Here is a 17,460-nt window from a genome sequence, read left to right on the forward strand (position 1 = left end):
ATTACTTTCACCGTTATTAGCTGCGAGTTTAATAGGAGGGTGGGGGGTGCGGCTTTGCCCGCTTAAGCCACCGCAGTGGCGAAGAAGTCAGAGTACATTAGGAATTCCTGGGCTGCCTTCAATAAAGGCCATGTAATGAAAACCACCGCGGGCGAAGGGGTGGCGCAGACCCTCGGAATAAAGTGTTAGAGCAGCTGTTCTCTGATGTGTGTGCTGCATTAGAAGGCTCGCATGAGGTGGCGGCCGTGCATCAGCAAGACTCCATGTTTATGGACTGGAGCGGAGGCTTCAAAGCGCCTTGGCAAACAACAACCCCAAAAAAAAAAAAAAAAAAAAAACAGCCTTTATCGCCTGTTATGTTTGTCATGTGGTCTCGTTGGAGGTCTCGCAAATAATTTGTTACGCCTGCAGCTTGGCGGGCTCCTCGCTCGCTCTTGTTTCACCTTCCTTTCCATTATTCCTCCACGGCTCCTTTATTTGTTGACGTTTAACAACCCAGAGCTTTTTATAGCGAGAAAATGTAAACCCTATCATCGTTTCTGGCTTGTGTAATCGATTAGGTCATCTGCTAATCAGAATTGCTTTCAGCAAAAGTCACTGTGTAAATATAAAAATGATTCCCAGCTTTTTTTCCCCCCTGTCCCTTCTCATATCACATATACTCACGTTAATTTTTCTTTCTGACTTTATTTTATTGCTTTTCCATCTTTTTTTTTTCCACACATCATATTTCATTCCATGTTGGCTATCTATACACGCCATGCATTTATTTAACACATTCCTGCAGATAGCTGTTACGTTCCAGGCCATTAGGTTCCCAAAACCAAAACTTACAACATTTCCCCCTACCGTCTCCACAAAGATGGACAATCAAATACATTACGTTTGACAAATTTTTGATCTGTCAGCAGACAGGCGCAAATGGCTCTGGCAGATGTGGCTGATGCTGTTTTTGCTCTTTAGGTAACGTGGAGCTGGTGAACCGATTGCTCCTGGACGCTGGCATCACTTCAGATCTCATCAAGATCTGGAAGGAGAATAAGTTGCAGTGAGTGTAGTAAAAAATATCATACATATCATTTCAGCTCTGCGGGATTTGCGTAACTTTGTGTTTTGTAGGCCTGGAGTCACTGCCAGATTTGTTGCCACCGATGGAGGGATTACCCGAGTCTACCCTAAAAGGTAAGAGACAGAAAGAAGATCACTCCACCATACTGCATAACATACGCCACTAGATGTAGGTGGTGGATAATGACATTTTCCACCATGTATCCATCAATTGTCCATCATCCCAGTCTTGGAATCATTGAATCCCCAGTACGCTGGCCCTTACATCGCTTATCTCCTGACTTTTCCGCGGTCAGATAGGATGTAGATCCCTGCTGTTCTCATCCATTTCCCACTTGCAATGCAGTTTTTGACCTTGACTTGTTTCTTCCAATGCGCATCCCCAAGGGCGACCCTTTGAATCCAAAACAAATCGAGAGGATCCGGTCTGCATAAATGCTTATTTTTGTCCTGTAATTGCATAAGCGATGGTGCTTAGTGAGAAGCAGAGTAGCTCTAAAACAGATCCCTGAGGTATGCCCAAAGAGAAAGTTGTCAAAAAATATATATTTGGGGACTTTAATAGAAACCTGATGAGCACACCAACTATACTTTAAATTATGACCAGTCTTTTCATAGCTCAATAAATCGCTTAATTGAGGTTTGATTTGTCGATTCAGCGCTGGCTTGAACTGGAGGGAGGAGGCAGAGACGTACGAGTCGAGCTTCTACAAACGAAGTTTGGACAATGACCTGTACATCTTTACGCCAACGCCATACCTCAAAGACAATAGTGAGTACACGCCAACTCCTTTTTTCACATGTGTTAAATATACCGCTAAGGTGTACCTAATGGATTGTCCTACGCATCTGTCTTGACCAATGTGGCTTTTTGTCCTCGTGGTAGTGAGCGACGACTCGGTCCTCGTGAGCAGAGCTCTTAACCTCAAGATCGACAACAAGCTCCTCAAGCCGGCGGGTAAGAACATGCTAAAAACCAAACAAAAATTGCAATCTGTCAAGCTTACGTGTCAACACACTCACACTTAAGATGCGTATTTTAAAGGCGACTTGTCACCCGCTGCTTGACGCAGACGCCCGTCACACACTTTGTCACCTTCCTGTGACACGCACACACAAACCACACATCAACCTGTCCGCTCTCTCTGTGATCCTCGGCCAAATTTTCTGTGTTCCCGCTCTCGTCGGTTCAGAGAGTAAAGTTGACGCCAAGGTCCGGCATGATGGAGGGTGTCTGGGTTTTTTGTTGTTTCTGATCCCCAGTGGTCGGCGTCAAGTTGGACGTCAGCGCCTGGATGGTGAGCTTCATCAACACCACGCTGAGGACCAACGTGAGTAACGTCTGCGCCACAAACAAGCAAAAATGTGAAGCTAAAGTCATTTTTTTTTTTTTTTCCATTACAGTGCACAGATGAGATATGCGGCTGCCAACGGAACGATATGGTGAGATTTTTTTTCAGGTGTTATTATTTTTATTGTCAATCCTCTTGGCTTCAAGTTTTGTTTTCAATTATCTCTGTGATTCCAGTATGTGGACTGCGTCATCCTGGACGACGGTGGCTTCCTGGTTATGTCCAATCGGGATGAATACGTCAATCAGGTCTGCTATTGCTCTTGCATATCGCAAACATTTATATATGTGTGTGTGTGTGCGTGTGTGTGCGTGTGTGCGCGCCTGTGTGTGTGTGTGTGTGTGTATGTGAAAACACAACCGTGTCAAAAATAACTTTGTTAGAACATTATAAACACTTAAAACAACATACCCATGTTAAAAAAGGGCCAAAATAAAGCAAGAAGGCCATTGAAATTCAAATGTTGATTTGAAACTCAAGATGCTTAAAAAACGATGCAGTTAAAATGAAGAAAATAAATGTAACATACTTTTTGAAGCACCATGTAAACATGAAAATTAATTCTCATTATAATAATCGGTAATATTCCATCTTGATCAGGGATTCACCGTGTAATAAGCACACGTGCTTCATGGACTCCCTCTCGTGGTTTGTGAAAGAATTACTGACCGAGTACAGCTCAGTTTTATTTAACTTTGAAGTTTAATACATTAACATTTAATCTTTTGGAACTGTTTATTCTTATGGATTTATTTAGGTACCTTTTTGTGCGATAGATTTTAATTTATCATTAAGTACTTTACTGCTGTATTTTGTCAAGATGGTCGTTCTTGAAGACACAATTTTATTTGTCTTCCGTATTTTGAACAAAAAAAACAACATAAATGTACATAAATATATATATAAATATATATATGAAATAATATATAAATGGACAGATGTAGTGGGACAGATTTCTTAGTTAAATGATTCCAAAACAGGCCTATGTAGCTACGTCTTGGCAAGACATTTATTCAATTTCTATTGCTGTGGGTCTTTGATGGATGAATACAAAGAGTGATACAAAGTCCACCTGCCCAAAGAAAGAAAAACCTGTAAATAAACAAAGCACTCCAGCGCAATTGACCCAATTTGTTGACATGCGAAAGCACACTCGGCGCCAATGGGCTTTTCTTAAACAGCTAAAAGGTGAGCCGGGACCCCTGCTGCGGTTTGCCTAAATGTTTTTTCATGTGCTAGCTAATCAGCGCTGGGCGTGCGCTGGATAAATCAGGCCTCCTCTGAAGTTTGGCAGCAGCACTAAAATTTGAGGCCTCGTTTATGCCCCTTCGTCGTATATCCAGCGGGGACGTCTAGTGTACTTTTCTCCGCCTCTTTATGCGTGACCCGCTCCCTTTTTTTTCACCCGGGTAGTCCTCGGGGAGTCTGCGGGCCAACAGGGCGCCGACTGTTCATTCATTGGACGCGTCGCACACGTGCAAGACTGACTTAGGAAAACACGTTTAGGGGTCTTGTTAACGGGATTACACCAAAGTCTATTGGGCATTTGCTTTTCAGGTGACACTATATAATCGAACATAATCGTTTTAGCCAATCAGAAGAAGTCACTTCTGGACAAGGGGGAGGCAAAATAATTCTGCAACATTGTGAAAATTTTCACGATAATTTTGTTTGCATAAAATTGCAAGTTTATTGGAAAACTCGTGCATTTTTTTTCTCAGAATATTCCTACTTTTTTCGTAACGTGTCATTATTAACTTTGCTCGTTTTAATTTTTTTTCCTCACGTATAACAAAATGTGCATGCCAAGACACCAGGTGGCACTCTAGCCCCTGACAAGTTGGTTTAGTCATTCAAAAGTCAGAAGAAAAACACTTCATGAAAAATAAAACTGGGGGATTTCTTTTGAGCAAATGTAAAATTGCAACTTGATTAGCATAAAATTACGTTTTCTTGTTTTTTTAAATATAAAAATGTTGTTTCTGTAATAATCTTATTCTCATTTCAAACAATATATTATTTTCGTACCAAATAATTTGTTTTTTTAAATTATCACTATTTTTTTCACATAATTTTTTACATTTGCAAAAACTTCCCACCCCTCAGATCGGTCGCTTTTTCGGAGTGATCGACCCAATCCTGATGGTCACCCTGGTCAACTCGTCGTTGTACACCTTGAAGAATTCCTATGACTACCAGTCGCTGTGCGATCCCGTCAAGGAGACCAAGGCGGCGGGCCTGCGATCTGTTTACGTGGTGAGTCACGAAATCCAGCGACCCATCCTCGTGTGTCTGTTAACACATTTTGATACATGCATCCTGACATGCTGCATAGTCATAGCAACAGATAAAGCAGACATACCTGCTTGCTCACACACACGAAAACACACACACAAGAAAACGCAGGGGAGCCATAAATCGTCATAACGCAGATGAGAAGGGAAGCAGAGGTCCAGCAAAAGCGTCGGAGTGGGAGTTGTCGTAACGCTAACAGGATTAGGTGGTCTCGCATGCTCGGCCGACACGCCAAGCGGCAAGCGCTGTTTTTCATCACCCTGCCATTTTTTTTGTTTTTTTGCTGAACTTGGGAACCCTCCCAAGTTCCCCCACCCCAGCACCCCCCCCCCCCCCCCCCCCGGTAATATGCCTCATGTTGAGGAAAACACAATTTGGGGAAGGTTGTGACATCACAGGAAATATCCTTGAATGTCATGGAAATGTGCCAAGGTCCTTAGCAAATGCTTTGATGACTTTTTTCTTTTCATGTTGCTCTGATATATTCTTGTCAAATTAGGATTCTTTTTCACATGAAAATAGAATTGCATTCTTTCATAACATGATTCTTTTCATAATATGATTAATGTAACATAAATGTTTCATAAAATTACACCTTGATTAAAACTAATGTTTATTTAATGTAACCACTTTAATGATAATATATTGAGCTGTTTTTCCACATTGACAACCTTTTTGTGTCAGATTACCTCACGCAAAAATGTAACATGTTTTTCTTTAAGATAAGAACTTTTAGAATGAAATGTTTTTTTACGTAAAAGGGTAACACATGAAAACTTTTTCTCAAATTGAAACTGATTTTAAATTATTACTTTTGTCCCGTATCATTTACCGTAATTTCCGGACTATAAGTCGCGCTTTTTTTCATAGTTTGGGTGGGGGGGCGACTTATACTCAGGAGCGACTTATATATGTTTTATTTCACAAATTTTTACTTGAGCATTAAGACATCACTTACTTACAAGTATAGTTGACCACTTCCCATGTTATTTTTAGTATAGTTGATCACTTCACATGCTTTTATATCTTTATCTTGAACATATTCAAAACATAAAAAATAGAGAAAACATCAAATAAAGCAATTAACACTTTAAGCACCATATCCAAGTCCACTGTCTGCTGTATGTACACTTGCTCTATTTTTGCTCCTCTTATATTTATTATTATTATTTATTATTATTTGGCCCGTTCTCAGCTCTTTGTTTGTGTTTGTCACGTTAGCATACCTATCGTTTAGCCTGTTGTTGCTATTTAATGAATTGGACTGACACCGATGGTTTTATAAACATGTTATTCATGTAATAGTTGTCCTTAATCACTCTATATGTTACGTTAGGCCCGTTCTCAGCTCTTTGTTTGTATTTGTCACGTTAGCATACCTATCGTTTAGCCTGTTGTTGCTATTGTTTAGCCTGTTGTTGCTCGTTCATGACTGTTTTTGGTGTGGGATTTTGTCGAATAAATTGCCCCCCAAAATGCGACTTATACTCCGGAGCGACTTATATGTTTTTTTCACTTTTTGGGGCATTTTATGGCTGGTGCGACTTATACTCCGGAGCGACTTATAGTCCGGAAAATACGGTAGATCTTTTTAATAGAAATTACAACTTTAGCGTAAAAGTATAAGTGGGGTTTTTTCCAAAACATGAAAGCTTTAAAGTTAAATTATTACTTTTTCCCCATATCATTTTGATCGTTTTAAGGTAAATTACAGTTTTAGTGTGAAAGTACTTTGATTTTTTTGTTATATGCCAGCTTTCCACGACCATTAATTGCAGTTAAAAACATGAAAGAACAAATAAGCCCACGCTTGTACTCTCCACTAGCTTTTGTAAGTAGTTTTTGTGTTGCCATATAAACTTCTTGTGTCACGTTGATATAAAAACTCGACACAAGTTCTTGTAAAAGTTTCACCTCCACTAAAAGACAAATAATTAGTTGGTCATTGCGGTAAGCTTTATAGTTGATTACCTTCCAAATTCCCGACACGGCCCACGATTGAGCAGCAGCGTTCACGTATAATCATCCGTGTGATCAAAGTCAACATGTTTACTCAGCGTGTGACTCAGCATGCGTATCTTGAATGCTACATGACCGATAGGCCACAACAAGGTCTTCGCATGCTAGCTATAATCCAAACAACATGGTCAACAGGCCTTTGATTCAAACCTCATGTTGTTGCTTTTTGTTATCTGTTAACTTGCACCGCTTTTGCTCTTCACAGCCTTCCATTGGTGATATTTTGAACGTAGGCTGGTGGGCCACTGCTGCAGCCTGGTGAGTCCTTTTATGTAGCCTGTGCCTTTATCTTGAAAAATATATGCTTGGGAAATACAATAATTAAAGGGCACATACATTTTTGAATCATAATAGAAAACATGCTGTGGCCTCAATTTCTTGATGGGGTTAACACTACACACCATTTTGTCTTCTTTCTGACGTTTGTATTACAAAATATTTTGCTATTGAAAACCTTTCAAATTCTAAAAAGATTATAATTGTAACATTATTCACAAAATCATAAATTTTGCTGGAATTTGATTTGAATTTTAAGATGGTTTGTCATTAGAATATATCTACATTTGAATTTTTCTCAGAAAATGTAAAATGACCAAATACATTTTGTTGTAAACTTTTTGCATACATTTTTTTTTTTTTGCAAAATGTTTTTCAGTAGTGCATAATTTCTGCTTGCTGGTTTTTTTTGTAATAAATTGAATAGATGAACTTTTTTGAAATAAGAATTTTTTAGTAAAATTAAAATATATTTTTACTTTATTTGCATAATTTCTAGTACTATTCCGACATTTTATCGTAGCATTCTGACTTTTTACGTAAAAATGTTTGTTGTACATATGCTTTGTTTAAAATCACCTTCTTTGATAAACAGCATGATTCTTTTGAACAGGCCTTTTTTCCAAACATTTTCATAAAATTCTAACTTTATTTTCTGCAAATGGCAACTTACAACTTCATCTTTTTTTTCTTGAAACTATAATTGTATCTGCTCACAGGTCAATCCTGCAACAGTTGCTGGTTAGCATCACATTCCCAAATTTCCTACATGCAGGTAAATCTCTTCCTCGTCCGCTTTAAATTCATGTCACACTTCTCTGAGGGTGCGAATCAAAACTAATACATGATCTAAAAAAATTGGGCCACAGCCGACATGGAGGAGGACATGTCTGACATCGTCCATAAAGAAGTGTGCATCACGGAGCAAACGCAGTACTACTTCGAGACGGACGACGTCGCCTTCCGAGGAACGGTCGACTGTGGCAACTGCTCCAGGTAAGAAAAATTGTATTTTAAGCAAAGTCCCCAACGACGCTGTGCTTGTTTAAAAAAAAATAAAAATCACATGCCATGAAGGTGAAGTCAACTTTGTGGACCACCGTCCTGGCACGTCGCCGCCCCCTGCCTGCCCCGTCGTCTCTTTTGCATGTGCGCACGCCATTTTAAAGCCCCCTCGTGCCGCCTAATGGAGTGCCTGCCCCACATGCGTTGCGGCGTTCCTGTGCATTAGCCGCACACGTTTCCGCTTAACGAGCGCCATAAAAAAAGCAGAGAAAATCATTTGTGCACCCCTGACATGAGTATTTATGGAGGGTTGCGTTTTTCTCCCTTTGGGATGGAAAGCCATAAAAAAAAAAAAATCTCTTCTCGTTACTGTATGTATGATTTGTTGCAAATTCCGATTTTTGTTCTATGAGTCATGAGATGTCACTTCCTGTCTTTTGGGTGGGGCCATAAGCTAAGAGTCGCAATCGCTTTAAGATGTCAAATGTCCCATCATCTTTTTTTATTTTTTTTTTATAAAAGTATATTTCGGTATCAAAAAAGTAAGTGTAACACCTTTCTGAAAGTATGTTTTTCATTTATTTTCTTGGAAAATGATTCTAAATATATTTGCATAAAATTACAAGTCAATCTACAAAAAATTAAATATACTTTTTTTTTCTGCATAATATGATGTTAGGATTTTTCTTGCTGATTTTTACAAGTACTGCAAAATACACATTTATTTGTACAAAATTTTAATTTGTGCTTTCAGACTGTATCATGCTGAGAAGCTTCCCAACACTAACCTGGTTTTCATCATTGCTGATGCCAAACTCACCTGCTCGTCCTGCGATACCAAACCGCTCATACAGGATGAACAGCAGTGTATCCTTCCGCCAACTTTTAGAAACTATCTAGTGGAACTACTGTTAATCCCAGACTTTGGTTGAAATTCCTGACAAGGCTCTTTTAGCTAACGGTCCTGATCCCTGCAAGGTGGCTCAGAAACCTCGCTACAGGAAAGGACCTGCGGTGTGCTTTGATAATAATGAACACGTAAGTCTTATCACAGCTCGGATGCTTGTTTCCAAACAAGTGGCTTGCCTTGTATGGTGTTTCATGCTTAAATTGCATCAGGAGCGCCTTCCAGCGTTGTTGTCCCATTCTTGTTTGTCAGCTAACATCAGAATCAGAATCAGCTTTATTAAGCGACTAACAACATTCAGGTGACTAAAAACATTCACTGTGATAGTGTTGACACAAAATAGTGTTTCATTTTACACTTTGGCATTTTTGACTATTTATAATGTTATATATTACTCACATGTAGCTCAACATAAACGCAAAGCATTGACCAATAATGTGGTTACTAGCTTGACTGTGAAAAAAAGTTTGGATCTTTTTTAAAATCTTTCAAACATTTTATTAATCAGAACTCTTTCATGTTTTACAATTTTGCGAACTAACATATGGTGTACATTCGTCCCCATAAATTAGCTACAATGGTTTCAATTTAGCATTTTATATTACATTAAAATTTTTTTTCAAAATGTTAATTCTTGCCAATCTTGTTAGCGCTGACATTTTAGTTTGTCACAGAAACGTTAGCATTTTACATATTTTTTTCTTTAATTAGCAGTTGGTCCCTAATGCCATTAGCGCGTTACTGAACCAAATTATTTCCTGAAATTTTCCGGTATTATACATATACATTACTAATACCTGGTTACTAGCTTGACTGTGAAAAAAACTTTGGATCTTTTTTAAAATCTTTCAAACATTTTGTTAATCAGAACTCTTTCTTGTTTTAGAATTTTGCGAACTAACATATGCTAGTTTGCTAAACTGGTGTACATTCGTCCCCATAAATTAGCTACAATGATTTCAATTTAGCATTTTAGATTACATTAGATTTTTTTTTTCAAAATGTTAATTGCCGATCTTGTTAGCGCTGACATTTCAGTTTGTCACAGAAGCGTTAGCATTTTACATTTTTTTTTCTTTAATTAGCAGTTGGTCCCTAATGCCATTAGCGCGTTACTGAACCAAATTATTTCCTGAAACTTTCCGGTATGATACATATACATTACTAATACCTCGAAAAAGTGTATTTTTTTTTTTTTGGGCTTGTATTTCGTGGCTGCTGCGTTGGACTTGCTCAGCAAAACATGGGATTGAATGTCATATTTTATTATTATTAACCTGCATTGCTTTCCACTAAATCTGGTTTTCTTCCGAGCGCTTTGCTGCATGATGTATTCTCTTGGTTTGCGCTCTGTGATTGGCCTGCCGCTTAGGACGAGGCCCTGTGTCGTCGTAGCGCTGGCTCCCCGTCGACGTCCTCGCTGCTCGTGTTACTGCCGCCACTGTTCGTGTGCTTTGCCGGGTCAGTCCGTCTTTTCTTGCTGTCATGTTCCACCTCAAATCGTATATCTTTTTTGGGCCTTTTCCACTATTTTTTGGTTTATGTCTCGTGTCGCTCCGCACCTGCCACCTACTTACTTGTTCTGCCGCCATCTGTTTTCAATTCTCCTGCCTTCCCCGCTGATGTTTTCCCCATCTTCTTGCCCAGCTTTGAACTACCAGCATGTTTCCTCGTGTATCGTAATCCTCCGATGCTTGCTCTGATACAGCACTTTGGAGTATTGGAACAACTCTCTTGTGTCTGGCATCTGACCAATAACAAAAATGTTGCATTTACCCGCAACACAATTGTGTTTTGATTTGAATTTAGGGTGAATGAGCGACGGACGAAGCTAAAAGTAACATTTGATTAAAAAAGAAATTAGTGTCATCAGAGATCTTGGCTGTAGTCCAGGCTTTGTTTTGGTGAGAGTTGACCTCCAAAGTCAGCTGACCGACCCAACGTCGCTAACCTGCGCTGACGTTGTCCCCCTTGTCGGAACTCCAGGAGGAGGACCCTGACTGTGGTGGTGCATCCAGCTTGAGTCCCTCGCTGTGGCTCACCTTTGCCCTTCAGTGGGCACTTCTCTGGGTTCTGAGTGGCTGCGGACATTACACCATCCTGTCATGACCTGTTTTTGCCCCACCACCATCTCTACCAGCATGCCTCTGGAATGACAAATAAGAAGAGCTTTCAAAATTTTTCAGCGAAAAACCCACCCGAAGAGGACTTTGATTGCTGGCGTCATTGTTTTTGTAAGTTGGGCTGCCTTATCGGACTTTGTTGAGGAGCTTGAGTTGTTTTTTTATCAACACTGCCAGAAGCTAGCAAACTGTTTGTTTTTAATCCAGTGGTCTGCTTGTTGGTTGAAGGCAAGAAAAACAGCGCCGCCACCAACTTTTGCCCTGCAGATAATCTTTTATGTCTGGATTCTTCCTCACACCTGCCAGTGTCTGCGGAACTTGTTTATTTTGTGCTCTTCGTCAAAACCGAATCCTAGTTCTCCTTACGTCTGGAATTCTTGGATCGAAAACCATGCCATGAGTGCGCGTCAACCAATCAGGACAAACCTGACTGAAAACTCTCTAGTGCCATGTACTTCTGAGACGACTATCTGCACTTTGTGTACAACTACTGAAGTCCACTTTGTCGTCTTTTCTTTGCTTACATCTCTGCAGCACTAACAACAAATCCAATACAAATGGAGCGTTTTATTATCGCAGTAGGTCTGGGCTCAAGATCAGATTTTGTAAAGTGTTAGTCTGCATTACACTGTGGTTTTATTGTCCAACGCACCGTGTAACTGATGATTTGAGAACTAAAGCTACAAAGTACATTTTGATGCTAACCCTTCCACTTTCATAGTTGATCGTTTTTATCGCTATTTTCGTCTGCTTCGGCGTAGAGAGACTCCTCCGTCACCATAGCAATTGTTGCACTTTATAATCCAACCATAACATCGTGCTCTTGGTGGAACTAACAACGTGGTTGTCATTTACTAACAGCGAGAGGGAAAAAAAAAACAAGTGCCATAATCGAATTCTCTCCTTTTCCGAATTTATGCAAGTTAATGTCAAGTATCGCGCGATGATCAGCTGTTACTGCCTTTGTTTTCCCTTGAGGAGGCAGCATCTGCAGTTTTTTGCATTACAATTCATATCCCAATTTTTAGCACACACTCCAACAGTGTGCTACCAAAAATGCAGAAAAAAAAACCATACAATTTTTAAAGTTAACGTGCTAAAATCCAATGCTGTCCCCTCGGGAATAATTAACGTTATATGAAGTGGTTCCGATTCCGTACAGGTCGCAAAAATCTTACGGGTTGGCGTGTGTTTCTGTTAGTGAGTGTGTTGTGTGTTAGCATCGGGTCCACCAAGTCCCGTTTATTTAAGACTGTCTACATGTACATGGGTATTTTAAAGTTTTTGTTTCACTGCTATAGTGGTGGTCCACTTTTTGTTGTACAGCTAACCCCCATCAACAATCAACAACAAAACAGTGCATGCGCAAAATTCTTTGAAGTCAATTTAAAGTGGCTGAAAACTGAAAACCAAATAAGAATTTTAAAATACTTTTAATCATGTGGACATAGTCTCCCTCTCCCTTGATCGTGCTTTAAAATGTTACACTTAAGTGGAACTTGTAAAAAAAAAAAAATTACAAAACCAAAGTTCTGATCAAAACGTGTGTTCATCCATGTTCAAATATTCAGAATAAAATTTTATGACAACAATTTGCTTCCTCCATGGCAGTTCTTCAACCCCCCGTCCCTCCCCTCCCAATGGATCACATGACCGCACTCTTGACAGGCAGTCAACGACAACACCATGTTGGATTTCACCCACAAACGTTTCCATAAATTATCGCCGGTGTCTCCTCTGGCTTGTCGATCAAGCCACGATGAATTCTAATCGTTAGTGACGTCCGCTTTGCACGCGACTGCAGCTGGCGCTCCCCCCAAAAATAAAAAAAAACAAAGTGTCACTTTACCCTTTTATGGCGCACGTTAAAAATGGAGCGACATTCTGAGAGTAGAAAAAAAATACAATCACCGGGGACAGTTTAAAAAGTAGCCAATTACGACGTCTTATAATGAAATAGTAGCCATTTTTGTCTTGGTAGCAGCTGCCAAATGACTGCTTGGAGACTAATCATTGTGAAATTACATCATATTATACAAAATAAAGTCCAAACACAGTATGGCGAAGGATTTTGTAGAAAATTTACATTCTTTTACAAGGTTTCCACAGGGCATTGAGTGAAAATGAAGATACAACTCTTGAAAATAGCTATTGCAAAATCGTTGATGTTATTTCTGGCTTGTTTGTAGGAAAGTACTTGGCTAAAGACTAAGTGCATCAGTTTAAATTGTAACTAATTAGTAATATTAAATTGTGGAATTTGGGGACCAGTTGTATTTTTTAAATGAACAAAATAGGCAGGATTCCACGAATTGCTTCATGTTCCAATTAATTTGCTCTTAATTTGAAAAGAAAGATGTATTGTTTCTGTCACCAATGTCCAACATGAAATGCTTTAAATGACAATATGATAGGATTCTTTTTTTGAAAGTTCATTTTTAAGTTTTGTTGGACCGTACCAAATTCAAAGTCATACATTGCCCACCCCTGCTTGCGCACAATCATAAAGACTGACAGATTTACTGGTCACACTTTTTCCTTCCTTCCACGCTTCTCTTGGACTTCTTTTCTGACTTTTCCTAAAGTGTTATTCCTCGTCTTCCGCGGATGAGTTGCGATGTCAACAGCACATGCTGGATTTCCTGCCCGGGGTGGGCTGAGGCTTGCGTCTCTGGATTTTGCGTCTGGCAATGAGACTCCTCGTTCGGTTTATGCCGAGAGGTCGCCAGTGTTGTGCTTGGGATTGTTATCCCAAGTCCGCCTCTGATGGATATCTGGCCCGGCGTCCCGCAGGGAACGTCCCCCTCAGTAAATATGAAAGGTTTATTATGTAAGTGATTGCATTTGCTGTGCTCTCATTATGAGCGCCATGTTTATTTTTGCATGCTGCGTAATCGTTCCATCAGATGAAAATTATGTCGTGCTCAAACCTTTTTACACGCACAGCAGAAAGGCCTGGACTAAATGAAAAATTGAATTGCTTGTATTAGGAGCTGCATTTGGAATCGAGATCTGGATAATTTTTGGATTGAGAAGGTGTAAACAGAATTTAGATTTTAATTGTCTTTTTACACTTGAGATTTGTTTGAAATTTGGCTTGTGTTTGGTATGAATCCAGGAAGAGTTGTTGTTCCCGGAATTTATGTAAAAATGGGATTACATTTTGTATGTAGCTTCATTTTAAACCAGGCTGGATGAATGGTTCACTTTTTAATCTCAATTTGGATCTTGCCTTTGGTGGAATGGAATTCATTGTCACCTTTGATAATGACAGACCCAACAAATTGACTAATGGTTATGATCAAGGTTCTGAATCTTGATCAATTGGATTAAATTTGGTGTGTTACTTAATAACAGCCAAAAAGAGAATTTGATTAACTTGATTTTGATCCGAATCAAGCATCTGGGTCCAAATCCATTTTTAGAAAATCCTAAACGGATTTGTATTGTGTTTATGTAGCTCATAACTTTTGTATGAACCTTGGAAGAAGGTATTTAATTCATCTTGATTTGTAATCTGGATTGAGATCATTTTGTAAAATAACCTTTGACAATTAGAATTAGATTTAGCATTGTTGTTTTAGTTTGACAGAGTGACAGTGATTTTTTTCTATCCCAGAATTCAGGTCATTTGTGGGGGGAAATGGTAATTGCTCCAAACGTTAAATTAAGTTGAACTCTCTCAGTGGGACCTAAAAACAAATTAACTACATTTTAACTGTGATCCAGATCCAAATTGATTGATATGGATCACTTTGTAATGGCTGAAATTGAGTACGTAGCCTTGGTATGACCGAAATGACGCATTTGATTATTTGTCTTGGCGCTATTGCTTCATTTTTTTTTTCAGGCAAAGAAAAAGACCTCCTTGCTATTGTTCCATATTGTCAAGTGGTGCGAGTGTATAATGAGCTTAGCGAGAACACCTCGCTGCAGGCATTTCTTTGGCTCGCCCTCAAAAGCCAATCACAAGTGGGGTAATAAATATCTCGTGATAGTCTCGCCTCCTGAGGGGGTTGTCCCCCTTTTTTTTTTTTTTTTTTTGTTACGCCAAGCTGAGATTGCTATGTTTAGAATATGTTTTATCGCTGCGACACGCTCACTCAAAAAGGTCTGCTGCCCGAGGCTCTGGGATGTCTTTGCGTGCTTATCTTTTTGTTTTGGTCTCGGGCTATCGCGTTACCACAAATGGGGGCGGGAGTGGGGCAAAAGTAAAAGTTTGGCATTCCAGGTAGCCCCAAGACTTTTTTTACTTTAGTACACGTTGATTCTAATCATTGCAAGGTTTTGCTGTTCTTTTCCACAAAAAAGATAAAACTTCGTGTGGAGTCACTGGTTATTAATGGGGGAAAAAACTTGGATCCGTGTAGAGAACAGCACCGTTATTTGATGTGGCTTTTGACTCACTAAAATCACCTGCTGTTTGCTAACACGTGGAATGCCTTTTGGGATCTTTGGGGGATTTGGTATTTATCATAGCCATGATCAAAGGCACAATTTGTACATCTCTGATTCCAAATTTAACACTCCAGGCCAATAGGGGCCACTATACTAGCAGCTAATGTCTTAGTCAGCTCCCCAATTTAGCTGTAAGGCAGCTAAAGCTTTCAGGATCCTGAAAAATAATTTAACTCAAAAACTGACATAAAATTATGTGTATAATTATTGGAGCCACACAACAAAAAATCCTCGGGGACCCATGACTTAAATTAATAGATAGTTTGAGATTTTGCATGATAGAAGGCCAATGCTAATTTGCATAACTTATTAGCCTCTGCTAACGAATGTCTGTTAGTAGTAGTAGTTGTTGTCGTATCATTATCTCTTTATATGAGCTAATGTCGATTCAAATCCAACTCTCTTTGAAAAGTGCTGAGATCATGCTTGTAGCTAACATTTTAGCTGAATGGTTGCAAAGAATGACCCCCCCTAAAATAGACCCAATATGAAGTGCCGCATTCAAGAGGATTTTGAATTATCACACTTTTGAAGTCAAAGGTCAAAGCGAATGTATAAGCAAAAAATAAAGCCGCTATAAGGTATTATTAGGGTATCATTAAGGTATCAGTCGAACAGCATAGCCAATGTTTCGCCTCTTGAGTCTCGTTAGCCTTAATCGTTTAACAAAAAAAAAAAATCCCGAACTTTTACCGTAAATGCTTATATAGTCTTTTGAAAGTGTTTCAAAGCTGCATGTGCGCTACAATAACAAAGTGGTTGACTCGCCTAAGCATCTCTTGACACGACACTTGCGTCTGGATGCACAGCTGCACCAAAGAAGTACAACTAACCATGTGCGATTTTCTTTTATGTCTTCAATGTCCCTAAATAGCAACACGAGAGATGAACTTGTAAAGTGACTCATTTAGAAGCCAATCATCTCACCAGCAGACCGGATCTGAGTGCTGATTCTGAACATAGTTGATGCACTTGCCAAGTCCCTTCGTGCAACATCCCGGGGCTGATTTTATTTTGCCCTGGCGCGCAAAACAAGAGCGTGAATCACCCAAAAGCTCGCCAGCCAGGCAGACAGTGGAGTCATTATTACTGTTTTCACTGGAATACATTTCACTAGCCGCTCAGGCGTAGGTGTGTTGTCGACGGCGAGGTCAAACGTTGGTCCGGTGCAATTGGCCTGCAGATGAAACCCGACTCTGTTGCGAGTCGCCGGCGCAAGCCAGCGTTTCAAAGCTGCAGGAAATCTATTAGCACCTGGCGGGACTCCCTCGCCCCCCCCCTTCCAATGTGGACGTTCACCTCCCCGTGCCCCACCCTTGTCCATAAAAGCTCGCAAGACTGCCGCACTCACGCTGTGACACTCAAGCCAGGAGATTCAAGCGTGTGTGTGGTGGTGTGTCCGTGCACACGTGGAGCTAGTTAGCGGTGAACATGCTGCCAGACAAGCAGCTGCTACGCTAATAGCGCCTGTTGAATGTACAGTAGGCCGTGGTTGAGCGCTGACTCCGGGTCAGATCAGGCTGGAGACCCGGCCAGTGCACCCGTGACTGTTTTTATCTCACACATGCCAGCAGAAATATGAACCAAAAAAAAAAAGAATAATCCATCTTTTTTTTATGAGCTGGCAAGCAGTGTGTTTGCTTAAGCGCTGGATTTCACATCAACAATCCTCAGGGCAACTTTTTTTTTTGCAGAACACTCTGCCAAACTTCTTTCAAAGTCCATTTGTCTTATTTTGTTCTCAGAGTATTCCCGACTTGTCGCTGCCTTGAGAAAAGTCCCCTGCACTTGATTGAGTCTGGCAAGCCATAGGGTCAGGGGCGGTTTACTCTGGCCCTCGTGTTGCCTGACATCTCTGGAATCATTGTGAGATAAAGTACGTGTTTGCTCATGTATCAGTTTTGTTCAGGAAGTGAACTTTGTCATCGGCTTTTGAAGCGAGTAAGGAAGAGTAAAT

At 40.0% G+C, this 17,460-nt stretch overlaps 1 protein-coding gene and 1 long non-coding RNA gene across 5 annotated transcripts in view; one reads left to right on the plus strand and one right to left on the minus strand.

The window, feature by feature from the left end:
- cacna2d1a (calcium channel, voltage-dependent, alpha 2/delta subunit 1a) overlaps nucleotides 1–17,385 on the plus strand; it is a 48,726-nt gene extending 31,341 nt beyond the window's left edge. For 2 of the 4 annotated variants that reach the window (XM_049760572.1, XM_049760574.2), the window contains exons 26-40: nucleotides 964–1,048; nucleotides 1,120–1,182; nucleotides 1,728–1,840; nucleotides 1,955–2,026; nucleotides 2,332–2,399; nucleotides 2,473–2,511; nucleotides 2,597–2,668; nucleotides 4,527–4,676; nucleotides 6,940–6,992; nucleotides 7,730–7,785; nucleotides 7,880–8,006; nucleotides 8,770–8,882; nucleotides 8,971–9,053; nucleotides 10,295–10,383; nucleotides 10,909–12,637. In XM_049760572.1, the coding sequence (XP_049616529.1) occupies nucleotides 964–1,048; nucleotides 1,120–1,182; nucleotides 1,728–1,840; nucleotides 1,955–2,026; nucleotides 2,332–2,399; nucleotides 2,473–2,511; nucleotides 2,597–2,668; nucleotides 4,527–4,676; nucleotides 6,940–6,992; nucleotides 7,730–7,785; nucleotides 7,880–8,006; nucleotides 8,770–8,882; nucleotides 8,971–9,053; nucleotides 10,295–10,383; nucleotides 10,909–10,945 (1,220 nt within the window). In that variant the 3' untranslated portion in view covers nucleotides 10,946–12,637. Of the gene's footprint in view, nucleotides 1–963; nucleotides 1,049–1,119; nucleotides 1,183–1,727; nucleotides 1,841–1,954; nucleotides 2,027–2,331; nucleotides 2,400–2,472; nucleotides 2,512–2,596; nucleotides 2,669–4,526; nucleotides 4,677–6,939; nucleotides 6,993–7,729; nucleotides 7,786–7,879; nucleotides 8,007–8,769; nucleotides 8,883–8,970; nucleotides 9,054–10,294; nucleotides 10,384–10,908; nucleotides 12,638–17,248 lie in introns of those variants that run through there. The other 2 variants (XM_049760575.2, XM_049760573.1) reach the window with 2 other exon arrangements.
- Nucleotides 668–7,006, minus strand: LOC125992070 (uncharacterized). The gene is made up of 3 exons (XR_011086203.1): nucleotides 6,687–7,006; nucleotides 1,897–2,410; nucleotides 668–1,175 (listed from the first exon to the last, which is right to left on the minus strand). It is a non-coding gene; the product is annotated as an uncharacterized lncRNA (long non-coding RNA).
- Nucleotides 17,386–17,460: the final 75 nt, after the last annotated feature.

Source organism: Syngnathus scovelli, chromosome 22 (genome assembly GCF_024217435.2).
Source record: "Syngnathus scovelli strain Florida chromosome 22, RoL_Ssco_1.2, whole genome shotgun sequence".
Classification (NCBI taxonomy): Eukaryota; Metazoa; Chordata; class Actinopteri; order Syngnathiformes; family Syngnathidae; genus Syngnathus; species Syngnathus scovelli.